The 21,669-nt window shown below is 40.9% G+C and overlaps 1 protein-coding gene and 1 pseudogene across 1 annotated transcript in view; one reads left to right on the top strand and one right to left on the bottom strand.

The window, feature by feature from the left end:
• Positions 1-6,760, bottom strand: part of coro1a (coronin, actin binding protein, 1A) — an 11,355-nt gene extending 4,595 nt beyond the window's left edge. Inside the window, exons 1-2 of the mRNA XM_053514642.1 lie at positions 6,600-6,760; positions 3,545-3,748 (exon numbers count right to left, since the gene is read on the bottom strand). Of these exons, the coding sequence (XP_053370617.1) occupies positions 3,545-3,742 (198 nt within the window). The 5' untranslated portion in view covers positions 3,743-3,748; positions 6,600-6,760. The remainder of the gene's footprint in view (positions 1-3,544; positions 3,749-6,599) is intronic.
• On the top strand, positions 3,741-16,195 carry LOC128544914 (craniofacial development protein 2-like; annotated as a pseudogene).
• The last annotated feature ends 5,474 nt before the right edge of the window (positions 16,196-21,669 follow it).

Genomic DNA, 21,669 nt, shown 5'->3' with positions numbered 1-21,669 from the left:
GTGAGACAGAGAGAGAGTGAGACAGAGAGAGGGTGAGACCGAGAGAGTGAGACAGAGAGAGGGTGAGAGAGAGTGAGACAGAGAGAGAGAGAGACAGAGAGAGGGTGAGACCGAGAGAGAGTGAGACAGAGAGAGGGTGAGATAGAGAGAGGGTGAGACAGAGAGAGAGAGTGAGACAGGGAGAGAGAGAGTGAGACAGAAAGAGAGTGAGACAGAGAGAGGGTGAGACAGAAAGAGAGTGAGACAGAGAGAGGGTGAGATGGAGAGAGAGTAAGACAGAAAGAGAGTGAGAGAGAGAGTGAGACAGAGAGAGAGTGAGACCGAGAGAGGGTGAGACAGAGAGAGGGTGAGACAGAGAGAGGGTGAGACAGAGAGAGGGTGAGACAGAGAAGGTGAAAGACACAAAAAGCAGCTGATAAGAGGAACTTGGTCAACTGATAACAAGTGTCCATGTCAGCCACCAACCCTGTTAAACACTGTGTGTGTGTGTGTGTGTGTGTGTGTGTGTGTGTGTGTGTGTGTGTGTGTGTGTATTTGTAGATGCACTTTCATGAACCCTGAATAAAGCGGAAGTTACAGCATGCTGCTCACTGCATTGTGTTTGTGTATTTAGTTTATCACTGGGGCAACGATATATACACTTTATGGACAAAAGTATGTGCACCCCTGACCATTACAGTTGTAAGTCTCTGTTGAAAATCCCATCTCACACAGTGAGATGCTTGAGGAAGAACCACATGAGGGTGTGAGGGTCGTTTTCAGCGTGTAAGACTTTAAAATGGTTAAAGGGTTCTTCAAATTCAACAAGGTTCTATTTAAGGTGCAGTATTTAAGGGGGCGAATGTAGGGTGGGGCAGGGGTCAAAGGGTACAGATGACCCTGATCCAGGTCCTGGGAAATGACCTCTAATGGACCATTAAATGGGGATCAAGTGCCATCATTTATTTACAGATTTATATAACTGACCACACAATCCACATGTACTTACATGATCAAAAAATATTTTAGACCTTTTTTAGTCTAAAACTGTGGCTCTGTTATTCCTAAAATGTCCCAAACACACACACACACACACACACACACACACACACACAGAGTGTTTTAGTTCTCTGAACAATCTACACAGTAGTTTGATGATCGCTGCCCTTAAAGACTAAACTGATTGATTAATTTAAACCCCCTATGAGCTGATGTCACTCCATCACCTTGTTGTGTTTTAAGATAAAAAAGAAGGAATATTTTTGTCACAGAGTCTACTGAACGTAAATGACTTCTCTGTGTTTTGATAAAATATTGTCACGTCGTATCAGAGGGGGGACGTGGTGTGGGGGTGGGTGTGGACGAGGGGCCCAGTTTGGACACTTGCATCCCACTGTTCATAATTTCTAGGCGTGGCCAAAAGAACAAGTAAGGGTTCTAACTAGGGCACTAGTAGCCTAGTAACCAGTGTAAGGAAAACTTCAAAGCACTTTATGTAAGTCACTACAAAGGAAAGGATTGTCTGCTAAATGCCTAAATATATAAATAAATGTATTAGATTTTCATGTAATTGAAGGTGAATGATGTCTAAAGGGGGAAAAGAACATACACAAGTTAACCAGACAAACACACTGTAGATATAGAGAAATAGAAAATCAGCTTAAAAAAATCAGCTTTCATTAAATGATAAATTATGCCTCTATAATTCTCCTGAGATATCATGATCATGGATATTTGATCTCTATATGATTGTTATTTTTATATATAATTATAAATATGATGTAAAAGGTTTGAGCTCAGGTTTTAACTGTTAAAGACAAAAACCCTCGCAGTATCAACTTTTTTTTTTAGTTCTTTTTTTGTTCTCCTTTTTTTAAGGTGCCTTGCCCTTCAGAGCTACAGCATGCACACACACACACACACACACACACACACACACACACACACACACACACACACATACGTGTGTATTTCTGAAACAGGCGGCTGCTCTTTTGCTCACACACTCGATCTGCTTGCTTGTCACCACATCCTGTGCAGACGTGCAGATACACAAAGTGCCCAAATATGGCAAAAAAGTGTGTGTGTGAGGAGAGAGAGAGAGAGAGAGAGAGAGAGAGAGATGAAAGTTCTGATGATGTGTGATGAAGAAACCTGACTTCCTGATTTGCATGAATATGTCCTGAAATGAATCGAGTAAGGCGTCGACTCTTTTGATTCATCTTTCTTTTTTTCTTCTTCTTGAATAAATCAATAAATAAAAAAATAGCAAAATACAATGCACTGTAATTTAATTTTATTTAAAAGTAGAGCATGATGTCACAATCAGTTTCTGCTAGTGAAGAACAAGCTGATTAATTAATTTGTCTGTTTTTAGAAAAAAGTAGAAGTGAGCTGAAAGAGTTGATTCACTGGTGAGTCGATTCAGATGATTCGACTCATTGAACAGAGCTGGAGCATTTTTTAAATTCAAACCTGAGGTTGATGTCACGTGTGCGGTTCAGTTTGCTCAGATATCACAAGTCGAGTTTACAAACCTGAGTTTAATTTTTATTTAAACATCTCCTTATGCTTTATTATTATTATTATTATTATTATTTATTTATTTATTTATTTATTTATTTATATAAAATGTTAATTGGTGTTTTTGGTTTAGTTTTTTTCGCTCTCGGCTCCTGCTGCTGAACTGAACTGAATAATGTCTCAATCAGGAAGTGTGTGTTAAATTAAGAAAAAAAGAGAAGAACGTACAGGAACAAGTGCAAAACCCGACCTAGGAGCAGCACGATATACCATGTGGCACTTTATTAGGAACAGCTGTACATTAATGCAGGGATCTAATGACGTGACAGCAACATCAAGCAGAAATTAAACCCAAGAGTTTTATTTAGCGAACATTCACATCAAGCAAAAATGAAGAAAAAGTCTCATATGTGTGATTGTCACGGCTGCTGGTGGAATGAACTTCCTCTAGAGATCTGAACAGACACTGGCACTGACACGTTTCCTCAAATACATAAATAAAATGTCAAAACATCGTCCCACATATGTTTTAGGCTGAACCTTCTCTCAGTCAGTCACCCAGTGGACGGGGATCAGGATGTGTTTACTGCCAAACACCAACTCAACCAAACTGCACAGGTGAAGCTTAGAGATAAATAATCACCCGGTCTGTTCCATGAGTCTGGATTGGGCACCTCAGGCTGCTGTTCTGGTCTGACAGCAGAGGGACATGATGTGGTCTCCAGCTCATCCACCTCAGTGTGTCTCATGTGGTGTCTCATGTCTCAAGCTGAGATGCTCTTCTGCTCACCACGGTTGTGAGTAAAGAGTGTGTAAAAGAGCTCAGACTGGCCTGAAATACTCAAACCATCACCAACTGGCACAAAGTCACAGAGATCAGACTTTTCCTTCAATTCTGAGGTTTGATGTGATAAACCTTGATTTTATGCCTCATGCAGCTGCCACATGGTTGGCCGATTAGAGATCTGTATGACTCAGCAGGTGTAGGGGTGTCCCTAACAAAGTGCATGCCAAGATGATATATTCTTATGTGTCGACTCACCTTGCCGAGTGGCAGGACGATGAAGGCTCCTCCTCCGCTGGCGTCCACGATCATGGCCACGAATTTGGGGTTGACGGAGCAGAAGTTGCTGTCCCACGTCATCTGGGAGATCCTGATGTCATCGTAGCACTGGTCTGCCTTCACGGCCTGGCCGAAGACGTGGCGGAACTTGCTGGTTCTGACGACTTTCCTGGACATGATGAGCTGCGGAGACGGAGACGAGGCCGGAGCGTTAGAGAGCAGGAGAGCAGATCAGATCTTAAATCTTAAATCCCTTTCTCACACGTGTGTGAGCGGTATGTTCTTGTCCTCAATTCAGTTCTTTTCTCATCTGAGAGAGAACTCAAGGATCTCATTCTGCATCTCAGTTCACTTTTAAGCGAACTCAAGTGACTCTGATTCGACTCACTGAAGCGAGTGAATGCTGGTTATAAAACTAAATATGATACAACTGTTATATATAAATTATGATTGAATCATTTCTTGAGTGATTCTTCTATAAACTTGATGCTGCTAAGATTTCTGTGCTGTTTACACACATTTCATATACAGTAGATTTAACGTTCTTTTTTTTTTTTCATTTGTATATTTATAACCAGGGAATTAAAGAATGTTTTTTTAGAAGACATTTTAGCTCTTAGAGCATTTTTGTTCAGTTGCATTACAATCGGTGTGAAACCAAACAAATCAAAAAAATCAATTCGACTCTGATTCTGACTCAGATGAACATAAATGAGCTGATTCTCGTGATAAAGCGCATCAGATCTCTAACACTGAATTTTTTACACTTCAAAGATCTAAACGTCTACATTACAGCAGCACTGTGGAGTGAATGTCATTTGCAGCGTCGTTAACATCCTTTAATGGTTTCATGGTTTACTGTCACAATAGAATTCACCTTTGAAAGACATTCAGATTATTATAACAGTATAGATAAGTGTGTGTGATGAAAGCCACAGGCTAAATCATTAAAAACAGATCTACACTAATAATCTGCTCTTTATTTTCATGCATGTAACCAGTGATGGGACCGCAACCCACAACGGGTTCTTTAACGGTTCTTTAAAGATATGTAAGTGTTTATTGCTTCCAAGGAAATAAAAAAAACGGAAATCAGTTTTAGGGTTCTGTGTAGACCTTAAGGCTTCTCTTAGAGGAACAGAGCAACTTGTAATTGTGCATGAAAGACAAGAGACAGGAGGAAAATGGTATATCATGGTATAATGGTATATAAGTTTTTCAGTATTGTCTTTGGGAGGGAACGAGAATTTGTTTTGTGATTATATCGAAGGGTGCACAAACTTCCGGCCACACTGACAGTTGTATAAAGTAAGTAAATGGTGGACCAAATCAGGTTCATTTTAGTTGCAGATGCACTTGATGCATGAATGTGCTGTTTTTTTCTGCTCAGTGCGGTAAAACTGTTACACAGGAAATGTCTTAAAAAGGAAGCGCACCGTCAAGATGGCCGAAATGTTAATGAGGGGAAGGAGGACGTGCGGAGCAGGGCGAGTCAGTCTTTTTCACATAAGACTGCAACAGAAAATTCTTTAAACACACTTAAAAACATTTAATGAGTTTTATATGTTTAAAGGCTTCTTATCATGGATTGGTTATCCAGAGAGCTTCGTTCTGCTTCATCACAACTGCATGAAATAGAGGAAGGAAAGAGAAAGAGGATGCTGGTGCATTTAGTTTTTTTTTTTTTTTTTCCTTTGCATCCTCGTCTCTCTTTGTTCTCGCAGTAGACTCTTGTCTCTGATCATGGTGTTAAACGAGGTCTCAAGAGAACTTCCGGACGTCAGAGAAGAACGTGTTCTTCTTCATCGTCAAAGCTGGAACAGTCACTGAGAGAACAAGGTCATGCAACACCTCCACGATGTTCAACGTTTTGCAGACAGAACGTTGTTAGGATGTTGTTAGAACGTTGCGACCTTCGAATAACTTTCTCTGCGAGCTGATCTCTATCATCTACATATAATAATTCTCACAAGATACAATAAGGTGCTAATAAAGGCGAGTGTGAGATTTCAGTTAAACCACATCCTACTGAACAATCGCGCAAACGAACAAACCGAGACGTGTCCGCGCGTCCTTAACAGCATGATCATGCTAATGGCTGATCTTTAAACCCTTAAAGCATCAGGTACATCATTTTGGCTAAACTTCACTGCAGCAAGAGTTCTTCTGGTGCTGCTATCCATAAGAATGTTCTCTTGATGTTCTTATCATGATGCAGATATTATCTAGGTCTTTCACCACAGCTCTCACTTCAGGGTTTTTGCAGCGTGACCTTTAACGTCACACCATTTTTGGAAGCATTAAGAGTTAAAGAAAAAAGGCGAAGCTCGAAGGAGGTCGTGTCATTGATGATTGTTTGTTTGCAACTACAATTTTTCTTCAAATGTAGAGCCATGTATCCACTGACCTGTTGACTATTAAACTCGACACTTTTACACAAATTAATCAGTTATTTGGTTATTCTGCCAGCACTCTCAGAACTAAAGGAACCAACTGGTACCTTTTCTTGCTGCTGACATGATACCATCAAAAATCCATCATGTTCAAATTTAAGGTTCCTATGTATACCTTTAAGGTACATGATTGACTTCTAAGGGTACCCTCGATGGTACTCATGGTATCATGTAAACTATATGCAAAAGTACATTCTGGTACCTTGAGTTACTCTCCATCTTCCAAATGGAAATGTAGTTATATTGAACTTTAAACTGATTAAACTCACAGTATTATCTTTCACACGCACCGTTCAAGGTATGATGCAATAAAGGTACTACAGACACATTATTTTCTGAGAGTCAAAAACGTAACCTATGTACCGATTTCACAAACAGCGCATGACTCTTGGCTGTTCACCCTAAAACCTAAAAATATTCACCAGTAAGACTTTTTTAACACCGAAAAACATAATTTCTACACATTTTTAATTCAAAGGTTTTAAACATCTGTTAGTCATTCATTTGCAGAATTCTTTCACGTCCAAATAGCTGATAAGGCTTTAGATGCCCTCACAGCGGTTTACAGAGGCTCACTGTACCTGCAGCTGGAGGCGGGGCGGGGTTCGGATCCGGTTCCGGTTCGAGCTGCTGATTAAGTGGACAACAGGGGAGAAGGAGAAGAGAAAGACAGAGCAACGGACAGAGAGAGAAGTGTGTATGAGCTGGGAGATTTCAGCTTAAATGGTGGAGGAAGTGAAAGGTTTAAAAAGTGGGCGGAGTTTCGCGTTCTGCCGCTCTTCTGCTTTTCTTTTTTTCCTTTTAAAGAGTTGCTCGAGATGGTAAAAAGGCTGTACCACGTGACTTCAATTTAGTGACAAAAAAAAACACTCAGGGTCTTTGATGGCTCATTTTCAAACATCGATGCACCAGAAAAATGCAAAACCTCATTTCTTCATTGAACAATATTTATGTAAATGTGTGTGTACAGTAAGAGAAGAATCCAGGAAGTAACTACCGTGTACTTCAGTTCAGATTGTGGATGCAGTAAAGGTGAAGCACAGTACGCACAACTGCCAGAGAAACTGGAACTTTAGGAAGCAACACTATTTCTGCATCCTGTTCTGTCAAGAAACTTTGGGTGCTAATTTAAATTTTCAACAATTATAGACAATGTGACCAAAATTATGTGCACCCTGACCATCACACCTACACTATGAGCTTGTTGTTCCTCCAGTTCCAAAACCATGTTGTTCTCATTCATCCCCAAGTATTAGTGAAGTCAGGAACTGATGGACCTGTGGATCAAAAGTGTTCAGTGCAGTTGAGGTCAGAGCTCCCTAATAAGAAACCTCTCAAATCATGTGCTAATAGAGTTGTTGTCATGCTTGAACTAGAAATTACCTTCCTTAAACTGTTGCCACAAAAATGGAAGCATGCAATTGTGTAAAATGTTCTTGGATGCTGTAGCATTAATATTATCAAGTCACCTTTGGGTAAGCTAAGAAGACCAGAGGTTCTGTAGCGTTCCCCTGGTTTTCAACAAACCCGGATTCATTCATCAGACTCACAGATAGTGAAGCATGATACTGTATATCACTCCAGAGTCCTGTGTCAGTGCTTTACACCAATCCAGCCCACCCTTATCATCACTGCACCCTGGAGCAGCTAGGGTTAAGAGCTTTGCTCAAGTGGAAGCCTGGTGATGCTGGGGTTTGAACCCCAGACCTTCTGGTTAAAAACCCATAGCATTTAATGCTCAGAAACACATAGCCCTAGCTGTTCAGAGTCCCACTTGGATCTGAGGCAGGAGCCAGCTCGGCTCTTCAGCACACTGACTAGTACATGTTACTCCAACAACATGAAGCAAAAGTGACTGGCTATATCAGCTAGTGCATTGATGAAGTTGCTAAATCCAACAGCTCCACTACATATACACACTGGGACGTGCTATGACATGGTAAGGCATTAACAACCACAACCTGTGACGGTGTGACGAATGATATGTCGACAAAAAAGAGACAATGCCATCACTACCACCCTTCTTCTGGCACTCACACAAGAAGACGCATGAGAAGAATTTGCATGTTTGAATGCTGATTTCAGTTGAAAAACTAAAGAGGTTGACTTCAGAAGAGTATGAAATGTCCACTCTCTGCTGAACATCAACATCTCCTCTGTGGAGTTCGTCAAGAGCACCAAATTCCTTGGCGATCACCTGGAGGAGAAAATAAAAGTTTGCTGCTGATTAAATACTATAACCAACATATTGTACTCACCTGCACAGCTGGTCGTGTTTATGATTAGGTTTACTATCATTACTATATTATAATATCCTTCTGCCCTTGTTCATAATAGGAACGTCTACACTTCGGCACAGACCTGTCCTGTTTTTGGTAGTAATTTTGCACTTTGCACACATGCACTTTATGCTATCTTATATAGCCGTTAAATTTAGCTTTGTGTGGTATGTTGTGGTCTTGCTCATGTAGCACCGCACACCTGGGGACCGCGTGTACTGTACCAGAGGGATAGGTTACAAATGTTAATAAAACCACTTGACTTGACTTTTGCCTGTATGTATAGAGTATAAATGTACATGCATGTCTACTTACTGCAGATTATAGCTGAAGATACAGACACACAATATGTATGTGTGGTTTATTTATTGATTTTTGTTTTAGTACATTTTACCGTCTAAAGTCTGTTACTGTGTTATTCAATTCTGCTGCAGAACTGCAATTTCCTCCATAAAGATCTACAGTGTCGTACAAAAGCATTTCTGAATTTGTGTATTTTTTGCATATTTGTCACACTTAATTGACTGAGATTATCAAACTCATTTTAAGTAAAGCCAAAATGCAATTGAAATGATGATTTCATTATTAAGGGAAAAAAAGCTTTCCAAATCTAACTGGCTGAATGTGAGAAAGTAATCCCCACCCCCAACTTAATCATATATAAACTGTGATTTTAGGAAAGCTGAGTTAAATTACTTGCTGAATTGAAAACTTGTCACAACCAAGTCGGACATGTCCTGGGAACGTATTAATTAAGCGTCTCAGAATGACTCCTAGGAATCACACTCAAAGTTAATTTAGGACTGAAAATATTACTACCTCAGTGTGGACATAAAAGTTATTTATGAAGCTTCCTACTCTTACTTTCAGTTAGGAGTGAGACTGCTCCTAGGAAAGAGTGTGACCTCACTTTTCATGACACTGGGAATAGGCTGCACGTTATAGTGGGTGTTGCTACAGATTTGTAGTTTCAAACGGTGGAAAAGTGAAATGGTGAAATCGGCGGCAGTTATGTGAAAGCTTTATACACACAGACACACCGTGTGACTCACTGCATGACGTTATCCTAAGCAGACTGCTCCAATCACAACTGTTTAAAGCCCCTTTAATAGAGCTGTGTAGGACCGTCATAATCTGATCCGAATTATTTTGAAAGGAAAGAGAAACTGGAGAAAAGATGAGTGTGTTTTGCTTGTGGAGGAAGGAGTTAAATGTAAAGCAATAATTAAAAGAACGATATGTTACCTGAGGAGACGGCATACGAAGTGTTTGTTAATGGACTAGTTACATACAAAAAAAAGGATAATTTTTTTGTCCAAACGTATCTTTTATTAACTCCATGTCAAGCAATGTTACTAAAATGTCTCTCATATGTGTGTGTCTCAGTCTGAACGCCATTTCCTCACTTTTCTTAACCAGTTAAGACACCTCCGGAGCTCTCCTACATTTTGCTGGAGGTAGGAGTCCAACTCAGTCGGGTGGCACTGGCTGGGTTAGGTTTTGGGGAAATGACCGTGGCTCCAGGATCCCGCACAAAGCCCGAGTAGGGTTAGGTTTAGGGTAAAAGTCAACGTTGTGTGCGGGCCTACCACAACTTTACCAAGACCCCTCAAATCTCCCCTGTAGCTCTGAAAAACATCCCTCCCCTTGGTTAACACTTTGAGCTCTTTGTTTTTTATTTTAAGAATGTTAAATTGCTCTTACTCCTAAAAGTAGGACCAAAATTTAATTACTTAGTGTTAATTTCCTACTCTGACATGCTTGGCCAATACTGGCACAGACTGATCCTATTCCAGAGTGATGGGCGTGTCAGGGTAAGAAGGGAAGGACATGAAGCGATGCTCCCATCATGCATAGTGTCCACTGTACAAGCCTCTGGAGACAGTGTTATGATCTGGGGTTGATCATAATATAATTATAAAAAAATAAAAATAAAAAACAATTATGAAAAAAATCTTCATGCTCCTTATTGTTTGTGCCACCAGAAATATATTTTTACAATTTAGACTCATATTTAATCACTAAAAATCAGACTAAATCTTTGAAAAAATAAAAACTTGTGACCTCATTTTGACCTTTGACATTTTGTAATACATTATATTATTTTGTACGACAAGATGATCTGTGAATGATCTCTGCAAAACTCTTAGAGCTTCATAAATTTGTAAATATTTATTTCATATCTTCTGAAATTTTTCAATAATTTTTTTTCACAGAAAGTAAACGAGAGGGAAATTTTCTGCCTGCAATAATGAAAGGATTTTAAGTAATTGGGTTCTTTACAGATAACACGAGATGTACGAGAGGTTTGAGCCCTTTTTCAGACATGGGATACGCAACATTTTGGGTCATCAATCCATAAAAACTTTCTGTCATTCAGAAACGCCTCCATTCTATGTAAAAGATCCTTACGGCTTCATTCAGACAAACGCGTGACTGTGAGGGAGAAAACCACGAGAATATCTACCATTTTTGTGAGATTCTACTCTCTTGTGCGTCTTATGACATACAGTGTAGTCCAGGGTTGCCAGATTGATTGGATATAAAAATTAAATAATTAATTCACCAACCGTGACTGAAGTATGAGAATTCACAAAAATGCTTTTCCTTCACTAACATGGCAGATCTTACAAGCACATGCTCTCTCTCTCTCTCTCTCTCTCTCTCTCTCTCACACACACACACACACTGTTTCACACACACACTGAGTTTCTGACAGATGCTTTAGTTCTGTTGTGTTTGCTTTTAAGTCCTCACTAACAGTCACTATCCCGAGACACATGTTCTGTGCTTTTTTAATACAAATGTTTGACAAAACGTCAACAGCATTAATAACGTAAGACATGTTCCATACGCAGCTGTCCCTATTTCACCTCACTTTTGGTTGCCAAACCTAGAATTCGTTTCCTGCTTTTTATTACAGTATTTAAAGTCACCCGATAGGAGAAAAGAAACTCCCAATCTGGCAACACGACCTGCGGTTTCTCCTGTGCCGTTTCATGGACTGACATGATCATTTGCCTCCGTACAGTGTACAGTAAATGTAGTACGTGCCATGGCAGTACATTGTAATGGTGTGCATGCTCATGTGTAAATGTTCCTCGTGCTCATTCAGACTTGTTTCCTATGATTTCCGGATTATTTTAAAGAAATGACATTCAGACACAACCCCGACCCCGTGCATGTCTAAAAGGAGCATTGGAGAACCGTAGCAGAATCATCATCATCATCATCATCTGTACACAGGATCAGAACACAAGCAGGCAACATTAAACCCAAGTGATCCATGAGTGAAGATAAAAAGCAGGAAGTACTAGACAGGAAATCACAACTCAGACTTAACGACATGGAGTCACAATAAGACAATGGTGCAGGAGAGTGTGAGACTAACGAAGGGTTAAACACCTGCACACAGTCAGGAAACACAGTCACAAGTGGCAGGGCGGGAGCGGAGACAAGGGTTATATCAAAAACATGTCAGTGTAAAGAGAAGACGCACATGGGAGGAAATCAAACTGAAACATGAGAACAAGCGTCATTGCAAGTGAGAGACCCTGAACTCCAGAGAACTGGTCTCACTTACACACAGCTACTAATAACGGTCCCTTTTCACTGGTGGATGAGATACAAGGGGGGAAGGGGGGGGGGCAATACTTTTATTTGCAAAGTAGTAAATGAACTGCAATCAGCAATTGTACACAAAGGAAATGTATGGGATGTGGAGTCTGTGTAAATAGAAGAAAGGTTTTGTCTGTACAACTGTCAGAACTCTCTGTATCGTTATGTTTCATCAGATAAAACTGGCTGCAAAATACTTATGCTAGTTTGGGTCTAATGAAATTACTATATTAGTATATATACTGTACAGTATATAAGGGCACATAAAGCCATATTACAAAATTAAGGGGAAAGAGCATCATCTAGTGGACGTAGTTTAGTACTGCAGGACTCAGGGTAAGGCCATGTCAAGGCAACGGGCTAATGATTTAAAAAGAATGTTGTGAGCCGCTTGAGCATCACACAATCATGAAAATAAGCAGACTTCATCACAACTAATTGTTCTTTCTAGGTACAACATTTTGGAACATTAGGATTTTCCCCTCTTAACATACAGTATAAAAACATTAACTATTAGTTCTTCTATTATGTCCTTATTTTAAATCTGCACCATTGCAACAACATTAGAGATACCACTAATTCTTTTACAGTTTAAATCTAGAGACTAATTTTAAATCAAATCAGCCAAACATCACAGACAAAACATTTGAGATAAAAGTAAAGACTTTCTGCTGCCAGTTGGTGGTGATATGGCTGAAACTGACACTAGTCGTGTCCATGTGATCAGGTTTTTTTTCGTAACATAAAACTAAAAAAAACAAAAACAAATAAAATAATTGAACATTTAAAAATTTGAGTTTAATTACTCAATTTACACAGATTTTTATCAGTCACTTTCCCTTTTCCATTTCACCATAGGTTTAAGGGCTCCCTACGCATCCTCAGTGTCTTTAGATCACGTAGACCCACTTTGGTGACGATCGTATACATTTCTTGGGACGAGTATATCAAATTCCATTGGGTGCGTTTTTCAAACAACTTAACTGACTTTCTGTGAATTAGACCAAATGACATGCAGCGCGAAAATTGTTCTAAATGCCGGCCAGGGTTTACATGTATACGTGCATTAGTGTGTGAGCTGTGCAGCAAGAGTTATCCAGGGGGCGCTGTAAAGAGCATGTGCCACTTCCAGGGCCCAGCTGCTGATTTTCATTAGAATTTGAGCATGTTAAGACTAGGGTTGGGTACCGAAAACCTATATAACCGGTATGTACCGGACCGAAACAGAACGCGAATTTCGGTGCCACTTAAATGCCTGAACTGTCGATTAAAATATTTGTTCTCTGGATTCATATATTTTTTTAGATTAAAAGTTTTAGATATATTATATTAGATATTATAAAAAAATTAAAAGCACGAATCATCAGGAAATAAGACCATCCGAGATGCGCGTGAATGCAGCAGCTAACTTTACACTTGCTCTGATGGCAGCAAGCGGTCTCTCTCTATCTTGCTAGCTTGCTAAATTAAACTTTCATTAAAATGCCTAAAACTGAACGGTCGAAAGTGTGGCTATATTTCACAAGAAAGGATTCGGACACCGCGATGTGCAGCAAATGTTTTACAGCCGTTCCGTGTAAAGGGGGAAACACGTCAAATCTAAGGAAACATTTAAGAGCACAAGAAATAAACTTAAAAGCAGAGGGATGCACCGTGTTTGACAGCCTGCAGACAACAGCTGGCACTATCTGGCTAATGTAATGTTAATTGCAAAATGCAAATCTTGCATTCATGCTAACAAATGGTCAATTTGTAAAATACTAATGTAACATGAATTCTGTTTATAATTATAGCTTTCCAGCTACTACTAGTAGTACTACAACAGGACTTTGTTACACTTGTCTCTGGTCTAGGGTCAGAGAGGAGGTAACAAAGAAATCGACAAAAGCAAACTCTTAGGGAAAAAAACAACAACAAATTAACTGTTTCTCCCCAGTCCCAGCTCTCCAGAAAAAGACCACACTAACTTGGTAATTAACAAAAGAGAGTTTTATTTAAGAAGTTCAATGATGAAGGGGAGCGAATCATACTTCAGGAGGGGAACCAGGCCAAAATAAACATAACAGAGCTAACTTAACAGAGGGACACTATCTAGTCTCACAAAGAAATTAAAACAAACGACAGAAGTCTTACCTTACTCCCTTTCTAACCAAAAACAGGAGAAACTTGGGTCAAAAACAAATGGCGTCCACCTCCCTACTGCTCCAACAAAGTAAACCAGTTTATTATAAAGAGAAGTCTTAGATTTTTGGCAATGTTTGGTAAGGTCATACAGAGTGAAATTACAACAAGGACACTGCAACACCTCTAGAAGTCCCAACGCAGGGGAACACACAAGCAACAAACCAACCAATAGCACGCACACTAAGCTCAGGGGCAGGAGAAGAAACAGTCTCTGGTGGCAGGGCAGCACAGAGTAGGCAGGAGAGAGCGCTTCATACAAAGTCTCCAGCTTTATTTCCAAAGTCTCTTCTTCAGTAGCCAATCAGGAATCAGGACAAGCCAATGGTGGATGATGGCAATTACCAACAGCTGAACTTCATTAAGCTTTGCAGTAAGGTGGACGAGAGAAAAGAGAATGAGAGAGAAAACCAAAACACGGCAAAACTCAGATTACATATACACACAATATTACAAATAAAAATAATTACGTCTTGGAACGTAACAACTTATATATTCATATATACTTTAAACTTTTAAAATATTGTTAAATATTAAGCATTTACATTTTTTGTTCAATAAAAATGTATTCTTGAGTTATCCACCATCATTTTGTGGCTTTTGTAAAGTATCGGTTCAGGCACCGTTTTGGCACCGTTACCGTTTTAAAAGTATCGATTTGGCACCGGTATCGGAAAAAAAAAAACGATACCCAACCCTAGTTAAGACCCCCAAAAAGCCCCGATTAGTCAAGAGTAAAACAAAAAAAAATAAATAAAGAAATAATAATACTTTAAAAAATCCATAGAAGAACAGGAAAAAAACTTATTTGCTGATGGAAATTTAAACATAAAAGCACTCTGTATTTCTTTTTTGAAGTATGAAACATATAAACACAATCTTAAATATATATGAAGATAAATTCATGTTAAATAAAAAAAGAAAGCTAAAAGTAGTTTAATATTTTGCGGTAGGAAACTGGATATAGAAGATCAATGACAGACACATACTCTCAAGTTTCTTTGTTTACTGAGAACTCACACTCACACAAAGGTCACATACATACAAACATGTGGGCATGGTTTAAAATGTAAAGGTCTTCCTGAACAACAGAAAAACCTCCAATGGCTACCAAACATTTAATATACAGTATTACAAAACATAAAATAAATTATTATTATCATTATTATTATTATCATTATTATTATTGAATAATAATAATAATAATAAATATTATTTTTTCTCGACTAGCGACATGGAACGTCCGAACTCTTTTTCAAACAAGAAAGTTGGCACAACTGGCGAATGAATTCGACCGATGCCGCTTAGATATCCTCGGTTTCAGCAAGGCCTGATGGACAGACAGTGGAAACATGACCATTGATGGCAAGACCTTTGTCTACTCCGGACACGCCACCGGCCACGTCCGCAGGGTTGGCATTATGCTTTCATGTCAAGCAGCGTCGTCCCTACTCGGCTGGTGTCCCGTTTCCAACAGAATTGTCTCTGCGCGACTATAAGGTTCACATGCGAAGTTGATGTTCATCCAAGCTTATGCTCCAACGGAAGATGCCGCCGACACGGATAAGGTCTCCAATTACGACAACCTGGCAACCGGGCTTCGCTGTACCCCGCGGCACGACCTTGTCATCCTCGCTGGCAATTTCAACGCTCAAATCGGCCCTGAGAGGCGAACATTTGAGCACATAATCGGCCCACACGGTTCGGCGGCGGCAACTAAGCACAACGGTATGCGTCTTATGACCTTCTGTGCAGCACACGGAATGGCGATTGGCAACACCTACTTTGCGCATAAAAAGATCCACAGGGCAACGTGGAAAGCTCCCATAGCTCAAGGCATACACAACGAAATCGACTACATCTGTATCTCGAAGCGCTGGCGGTCGTCCCTCCTCAATGTGCGCAGCTATAGAGCCGCCGACGTTGGCACCGACCACTTCCTCCTTGATGCAGCCTGTCATATCCGCCTCAAGCGCCAGTTTGCCCTTGCCCCACGGCTAAAACCGTTTGATGTCGCCCGCCTTCAAGACCCGGACGTAGCCCAACAATACAACGTTACAGTCTTTACAGAAACGTTTCGACCTGCTTACCCCATCTGACGACCTTGAGTCACAGTGGGCACAATTTCGGGATACACTCGTTGCCTCTGTGGAGGCAACGATTGGTCGCCATCGTGGCACCTTCAAGGAGCGTTGGATCCAGGGCCGATCCTGGACACTGATTGACAAACGACACCGCGCAAAACAAGACCGGGACCAGGCGTGTGATGATGCAACTCACCAAACAACAGAGGCGAGGTACAGCGACCTGGACCATCGAGTCAAACGAAGTTGCAGACGAGACAAACAAAAGTGGATAGACCGCAAGGGTGTCGAGGCGCAGAAAGCAGCCGAAACGACTATACCATTTATATTATAAATGCTATACCACATAGTTCGAGAGCTCGCTTGCTCCGTTATGGGATGAGGGGTGCCGATTAAAGACCTAGACGGCAAGCCACTTTTTACGCAAGAAGCACAGGACCGATGTTGGGTGGAGCACTTTTAGCAAGTCCTCAACCAACCAGAGCCAACCACAGTCTTTGACCCCGGCATTCTCACCCCTTTGTCTGATCTACCTGTCAGCCTCGACCCCATTACTACAGCAGAAGCGGAACTGGCGATCTGTACCCTCAAGAGTGGTGAAGTGGCCGGCATTGATGGGATTCCACCCGAACTACTCATGAACAGCGAACACACCGTTGTCAATGCTCTGACAAACCTTTTTAACACGTGCTGGTCGGCGGCAGCGGTACCCGAAGACTGGAAACGAGGCTTTATCGTCACCTTTCCGTTGTCCTTTTAAATCGCCTGCGACGAGCAGTGGACGAGCGCCTCCGCAAGCAGCAGACAGGCTTCTGAAGTAGCCGTTCCTGCATTGAGCAAATCTTTGTCCCCAGGGCAGGTGATTGAACAGACACTAGAATACCAGCAAAGTCTTTCGCTAAATTTTGTGGACTTTGTCAAGGCCTTTGACTCGATCCACCGCGAAACCTTGTGGAAGATTGCCTGAACATACGGAATACCGGCCTGTTACATCAATCTTTTTCGCAACCTCTACCAGGGCTCCCAGTGCTGCCTGTGGACAGAAGAGGGGACGACAGATTTCTTTAACATAGAAACAGGGGTAGGGCAGGGTTCAATCATCAAGGGGTCATTCAATCGACCAAGCGATGCTGGGAGTTACCTGGGCTGATGGACAGCTTCTGGCTGATCTCGAATTCGCTGACGACATCGTTCTACTTGATCCGACTTAAAACGCCCTCAATAACCTCACCGCAATCCTGGAACAACAGTCGGCCAACGCCGGGCTTAGAATAAGCAACCAGAAGACTAAGGTTATGCGGGTTGGCAACGCACATGCGCAGGTCCCACTCATCGTCAATGGCCACTGCATGGAAGAAGTGATGGAATTCACATACCTCGGTAGTGTAATCAGCTCGGACGGGGACACGGTGCGTGACTTCATGTGTCACATCGGCAAAGCGTCTGCCGCGTTTCAACGTCTTCGTCCCATCTGGAACTCCCCTCAAACTCCGTCTTCTTGACTCCATCGTAACGTCCATGGTGACGTACGCGAGTGAGACGTGGAAGATGACGGCGGCTGTCGCCCGAAAGCTAGACGCTTTCCATCAGCGGTGCCTGCGACGCATACTGAGGATCAGTTATCTGGACCATATCACGAACTAAGAGGTTTATCGTCAAGCCAACACTCAACCCCTCTCGGCAACCTTCAATGAACGCAATCAACGCGGCTGCCAATCGAACACAATGGAGAACACTCGTTGCCCTATGCACCGATCGGTGCGGGAGGCCTTAAGGTTAAGGATTATTGAAGCATTAGCAAAAGAATATCTCCAATGCTGTAACTTAATACTCCAGTCTTTTTGGAGCAGTTTGGATCTTTTGAGGATATCTCTGAACAGTTTCCCTAACAGGGGTCGCACTTCAATTCAATTTTATTTATATAGCGCTTTTAACAATGGTCATTGTCTCAATGACTCACTTCCTTAATCTTTTCCTGCCAAGTTCTCTGTGTTTTCAGGGCTCTCAAGCTTAATGACTGGCATGGAACTGTTACCAACTGTAGGAAAGATCAATGGTCCTTTGTTGTCATCTATGACACTTGCATTCGGGATCCATAACACACCATGCATAGTGGATCCTTCTGCAGCATTTCTTGGCAACATATGGTCCACATGCACATTGAGCCATCTCTGACCTTTCTGTACGAGATAACTTACAGGACCCTTTTGCTTAATCACTGTTGCATGCAACCATTTAGAACTCGTACTGGCTCTTTCTCGACAAAGGATTTTATGACTTGTCTTGCTTGGTCATGCTGTTTCTTTTGTTTTTGCTGACTTTGCTAAATCAGGCTTCAGCAGTGAAAAACCCGTTAAATTTGATGCTTAAGGAACAGCTCGGCTGATGTTTTTCCTGTTACAGTATGAGGTGTACTCTGATATATTATCAAGAAATTTGCCAGTTTGTGCTTAAGCGAAAACATCTTCTTTCCCTGTTTCTCGCAAACACCCTATAGGAGTGAGTGTTTAAGTATCTGAACAGCTTTTTTTGTTTGAGGCTGGATGATAGGCAGGGACTCGAGTATGTTTTATTTCCTTTCCCTTTAAGAAATCAGTGACCTCTGCAGACACCAGTTGTGGTCCATTATAGGAGACCACCTTCTTGCTTGTCTTTTTCTGCAAAATCAATGTGGATCCACCCTGACAGGTAACTTTTGCACAACCCCTACAGTTGTGCACTCCCTCCTCAATGCAGCCATCCAATCCCGGCCATCAAAGGTAGCTACGAGCAAAAACCTTCATACGGCAGATTCCTGAGCGCTCACGGTGGAGCTCATCAAGTAGTCTTGATGGGTATTTGGGTGGATTTATAGTACGCATTCCCCACAACACACAGCCATGGTCTTCCGACAGCTGTGTTTACATGTGAAATACGGCTTTAGATTCTCCTCCGACAAATAATTGGGCCAGCCATTCATTGTCTAATTCCACACTTTACATAGTGTATTTAATTAAATTTTCACCCCTCATTTGGGTGAAAATAGATAGCAGAGATTGATCTGCATCATACTGTTTGAGACTGGAAGTTCAGTATAACAGGAGATGTGTTTAGGTTTAAATGTCCAGTTTGTTCCTGGAGGCTCACGTAGACTGTATGAAACTTCAGTCCTAAACTATTAAGCGACTGAAGTCCTTAGAGAACAGCTGTCTGCATCATCCAAGGAAAGGACCGTCTTTGTGGAAAAGTGAAACTGTCCCCAGTCACCCCAGTCACACCACACGAGGCATCCATGCAACGAGATCTCCAACCAGAAGCCGGACACCAGGATGAGTCAGACACACCCTAAAGAATACTGGGTTAAAAACAACCCAGACTGGCTGCACCATAGCTGCTGGGTAAATATTAGACTAACTACATACTGGGTTAATTTAACCCAGCAAAATGGGTTATTTGTTTAACCCAGCAAGATGGGTTAAATATTCAACCCAAATGCTAGGTCATATTTAACTATAATGCTGGATTAATTCTACCACATAAATTGGTCAAATGTTCTACCCATATGTTGGTTTATTTTAACTAGAATGTTGGGTTAATTATATCTCACAAATAGATTATTATTATTTTCATGTTTTACAGTGAATCTGTAAGAAAAAAAAAAAAAAAAAAAAAAACCTACCCATGTCTATTAAACAGTTAAATTACTTTTATATACTGGTCTATTACAAAAAAACTTCCAGGTTTTGCAAACCATACATACATGCAATAAACAACATCCTATTAAATGTTCTTCAAAAAAACATTTATTTTTTCAGAAGAACAAGAACAGATAATCAACAGCGACATCATTACTATACTGTTACTCACAAGGGCAGAATAGAGTAATAACACAAATAGACTGAGGCAGCTGCTACAGAGCAGGATCTCTCTGTGTCTCCAGTATCTTACGAACCGCCACGCCTACTTCGATCAAAGGATGCAGGCTCCTTGTCAGTACCGCGTATTATGAAAAATACAGCTGGGGGCAGAGCTGTTTCTTACAAAGCCCCAAAATTATGGAATAGTCTTCCAAATAGTGTTCGGGACTCAAACACAGTCTCAGTGTTTAAGTCCAGGCTAAAAACCTATTTATTTAGCCAAGCATTTTTCTCTCTGCCCTCCGGACCTGTCTGACCCATCCTGGTGCCCCGCTTCTGGCTGAAGATCTCGTCACATGGATGCCCAGTGTGTCTCTCTGGGATGCATCTGGTGTCTGGGGATGGTTCTCTCTACCTAGAAAATGGTTCTGGCCTTGACTGGTGTTGGCAACTGTTTCTCTGGAGACTTGACAGTTCGATAGTTCTGGACTGGAACTTCCTACAAGTCTACCTGGGTCGTCAATAACTACCTGGACTCCATATTAACATCAATTAACATCAGCTATTATAGCTGAACTGCCTCCCACCCTACACACTGTATAAATGCAGATCATTTACTGCTTTTTGTTTCACCCAAATGAGGATGGGTTCCCTGTTGAGTCAGGTTCCTCTCAAGGTTTCTACCTATTACCATCTCAGGGAGTTTTTCCTTGCCACTGTCGCCCACAGCCTATTTGCTTGAGAAAATGTGTCGGTACAGGATCTACTACACAGGTTGATGATTTTGAAGAGGAGATGAGTGAAATCAGTTCATTCTCTTCAAGGGGAGTAAAGTATTCTGGGTTCTGATGTGATGTGATTAATTTATCATCTGTATTAATTAAATTGTCTGGTTTCAAAGATTGAATTTTTTGCCTAATATTTACGATTTTGTTATTGAAACAGTTCATGAAGTCTTCACTACTGTATGTTGCTGTTGTGGAGATTTCTGCAGTGGTCTTGTTTTTAGTTAATTTGACTACGATATTAAATTAAAATCTAGGATAATTTTTGTTATTTTCTATAAGAGTGGAGAGATACAACGATCTAGCAGCACTGAGAGCTCTTCCATAGTTCAGGATGCTCTCCTTCCATGCTATTTGGAAAACTAACAATTCAGTTTGATGCTAAGTTCTAATTTCCGATCGCTCTGTTTTAAAGAGCGTGTGTGGTCGTTATACCAGGGAGCGAGTTTCTTATCTCTAATAATTTCCCTTTTAACTGGAGCTACATTATCTAAGGTATAATGAAATGTTGACTCTACGGTGATATTCAGTCGCCTGATCGAGTTCTGTGGGGTCAGACGGTGATCCAATCAAAGTTGGTAACTCTGGAAGATTACTGATAAAACTCTGTGTGGCAGTTGATGTGAATGTATGTTTAATACCGTAGCACGGTGCTGTGCGTTCTGATATAACTTCAGACAGTGGAATTGTGAGTATATTTCTTATACTTAATTCAAAGGATAATATTAAATCTAAAGTGTGACCTGCTTTATGAGTGGGTCCTACTACACACTGATTTACTCCTACCGAGTCCAGTATGGACATAAATGCTGTTCTCAGAGGGTCTTCTGGGTTTTCAAAATGAATATTAAAATCTCCAGCAATTAAC

This window comes from Clarias gariepinus, chromosome 16, assembly GCF_024256425.1.
Source record: "Clarias gariepinus isolate MV-2021 ecotype Netherlands chromosome 16, CGAR_prim_01v2, whole genome shotgun sequence".
Taxonomy (NCBI): Eukaryota; Metazoa; Chordata; class Actinopteri; order Siluriformes; family Clariidae; genus Clarias; species Clarias gariepinus.
The sequence above is the reverse complement of the archived record's forward strand: the minus strand, read 5'-3'. Positions and strand labels throughout refer to the sequence as shown.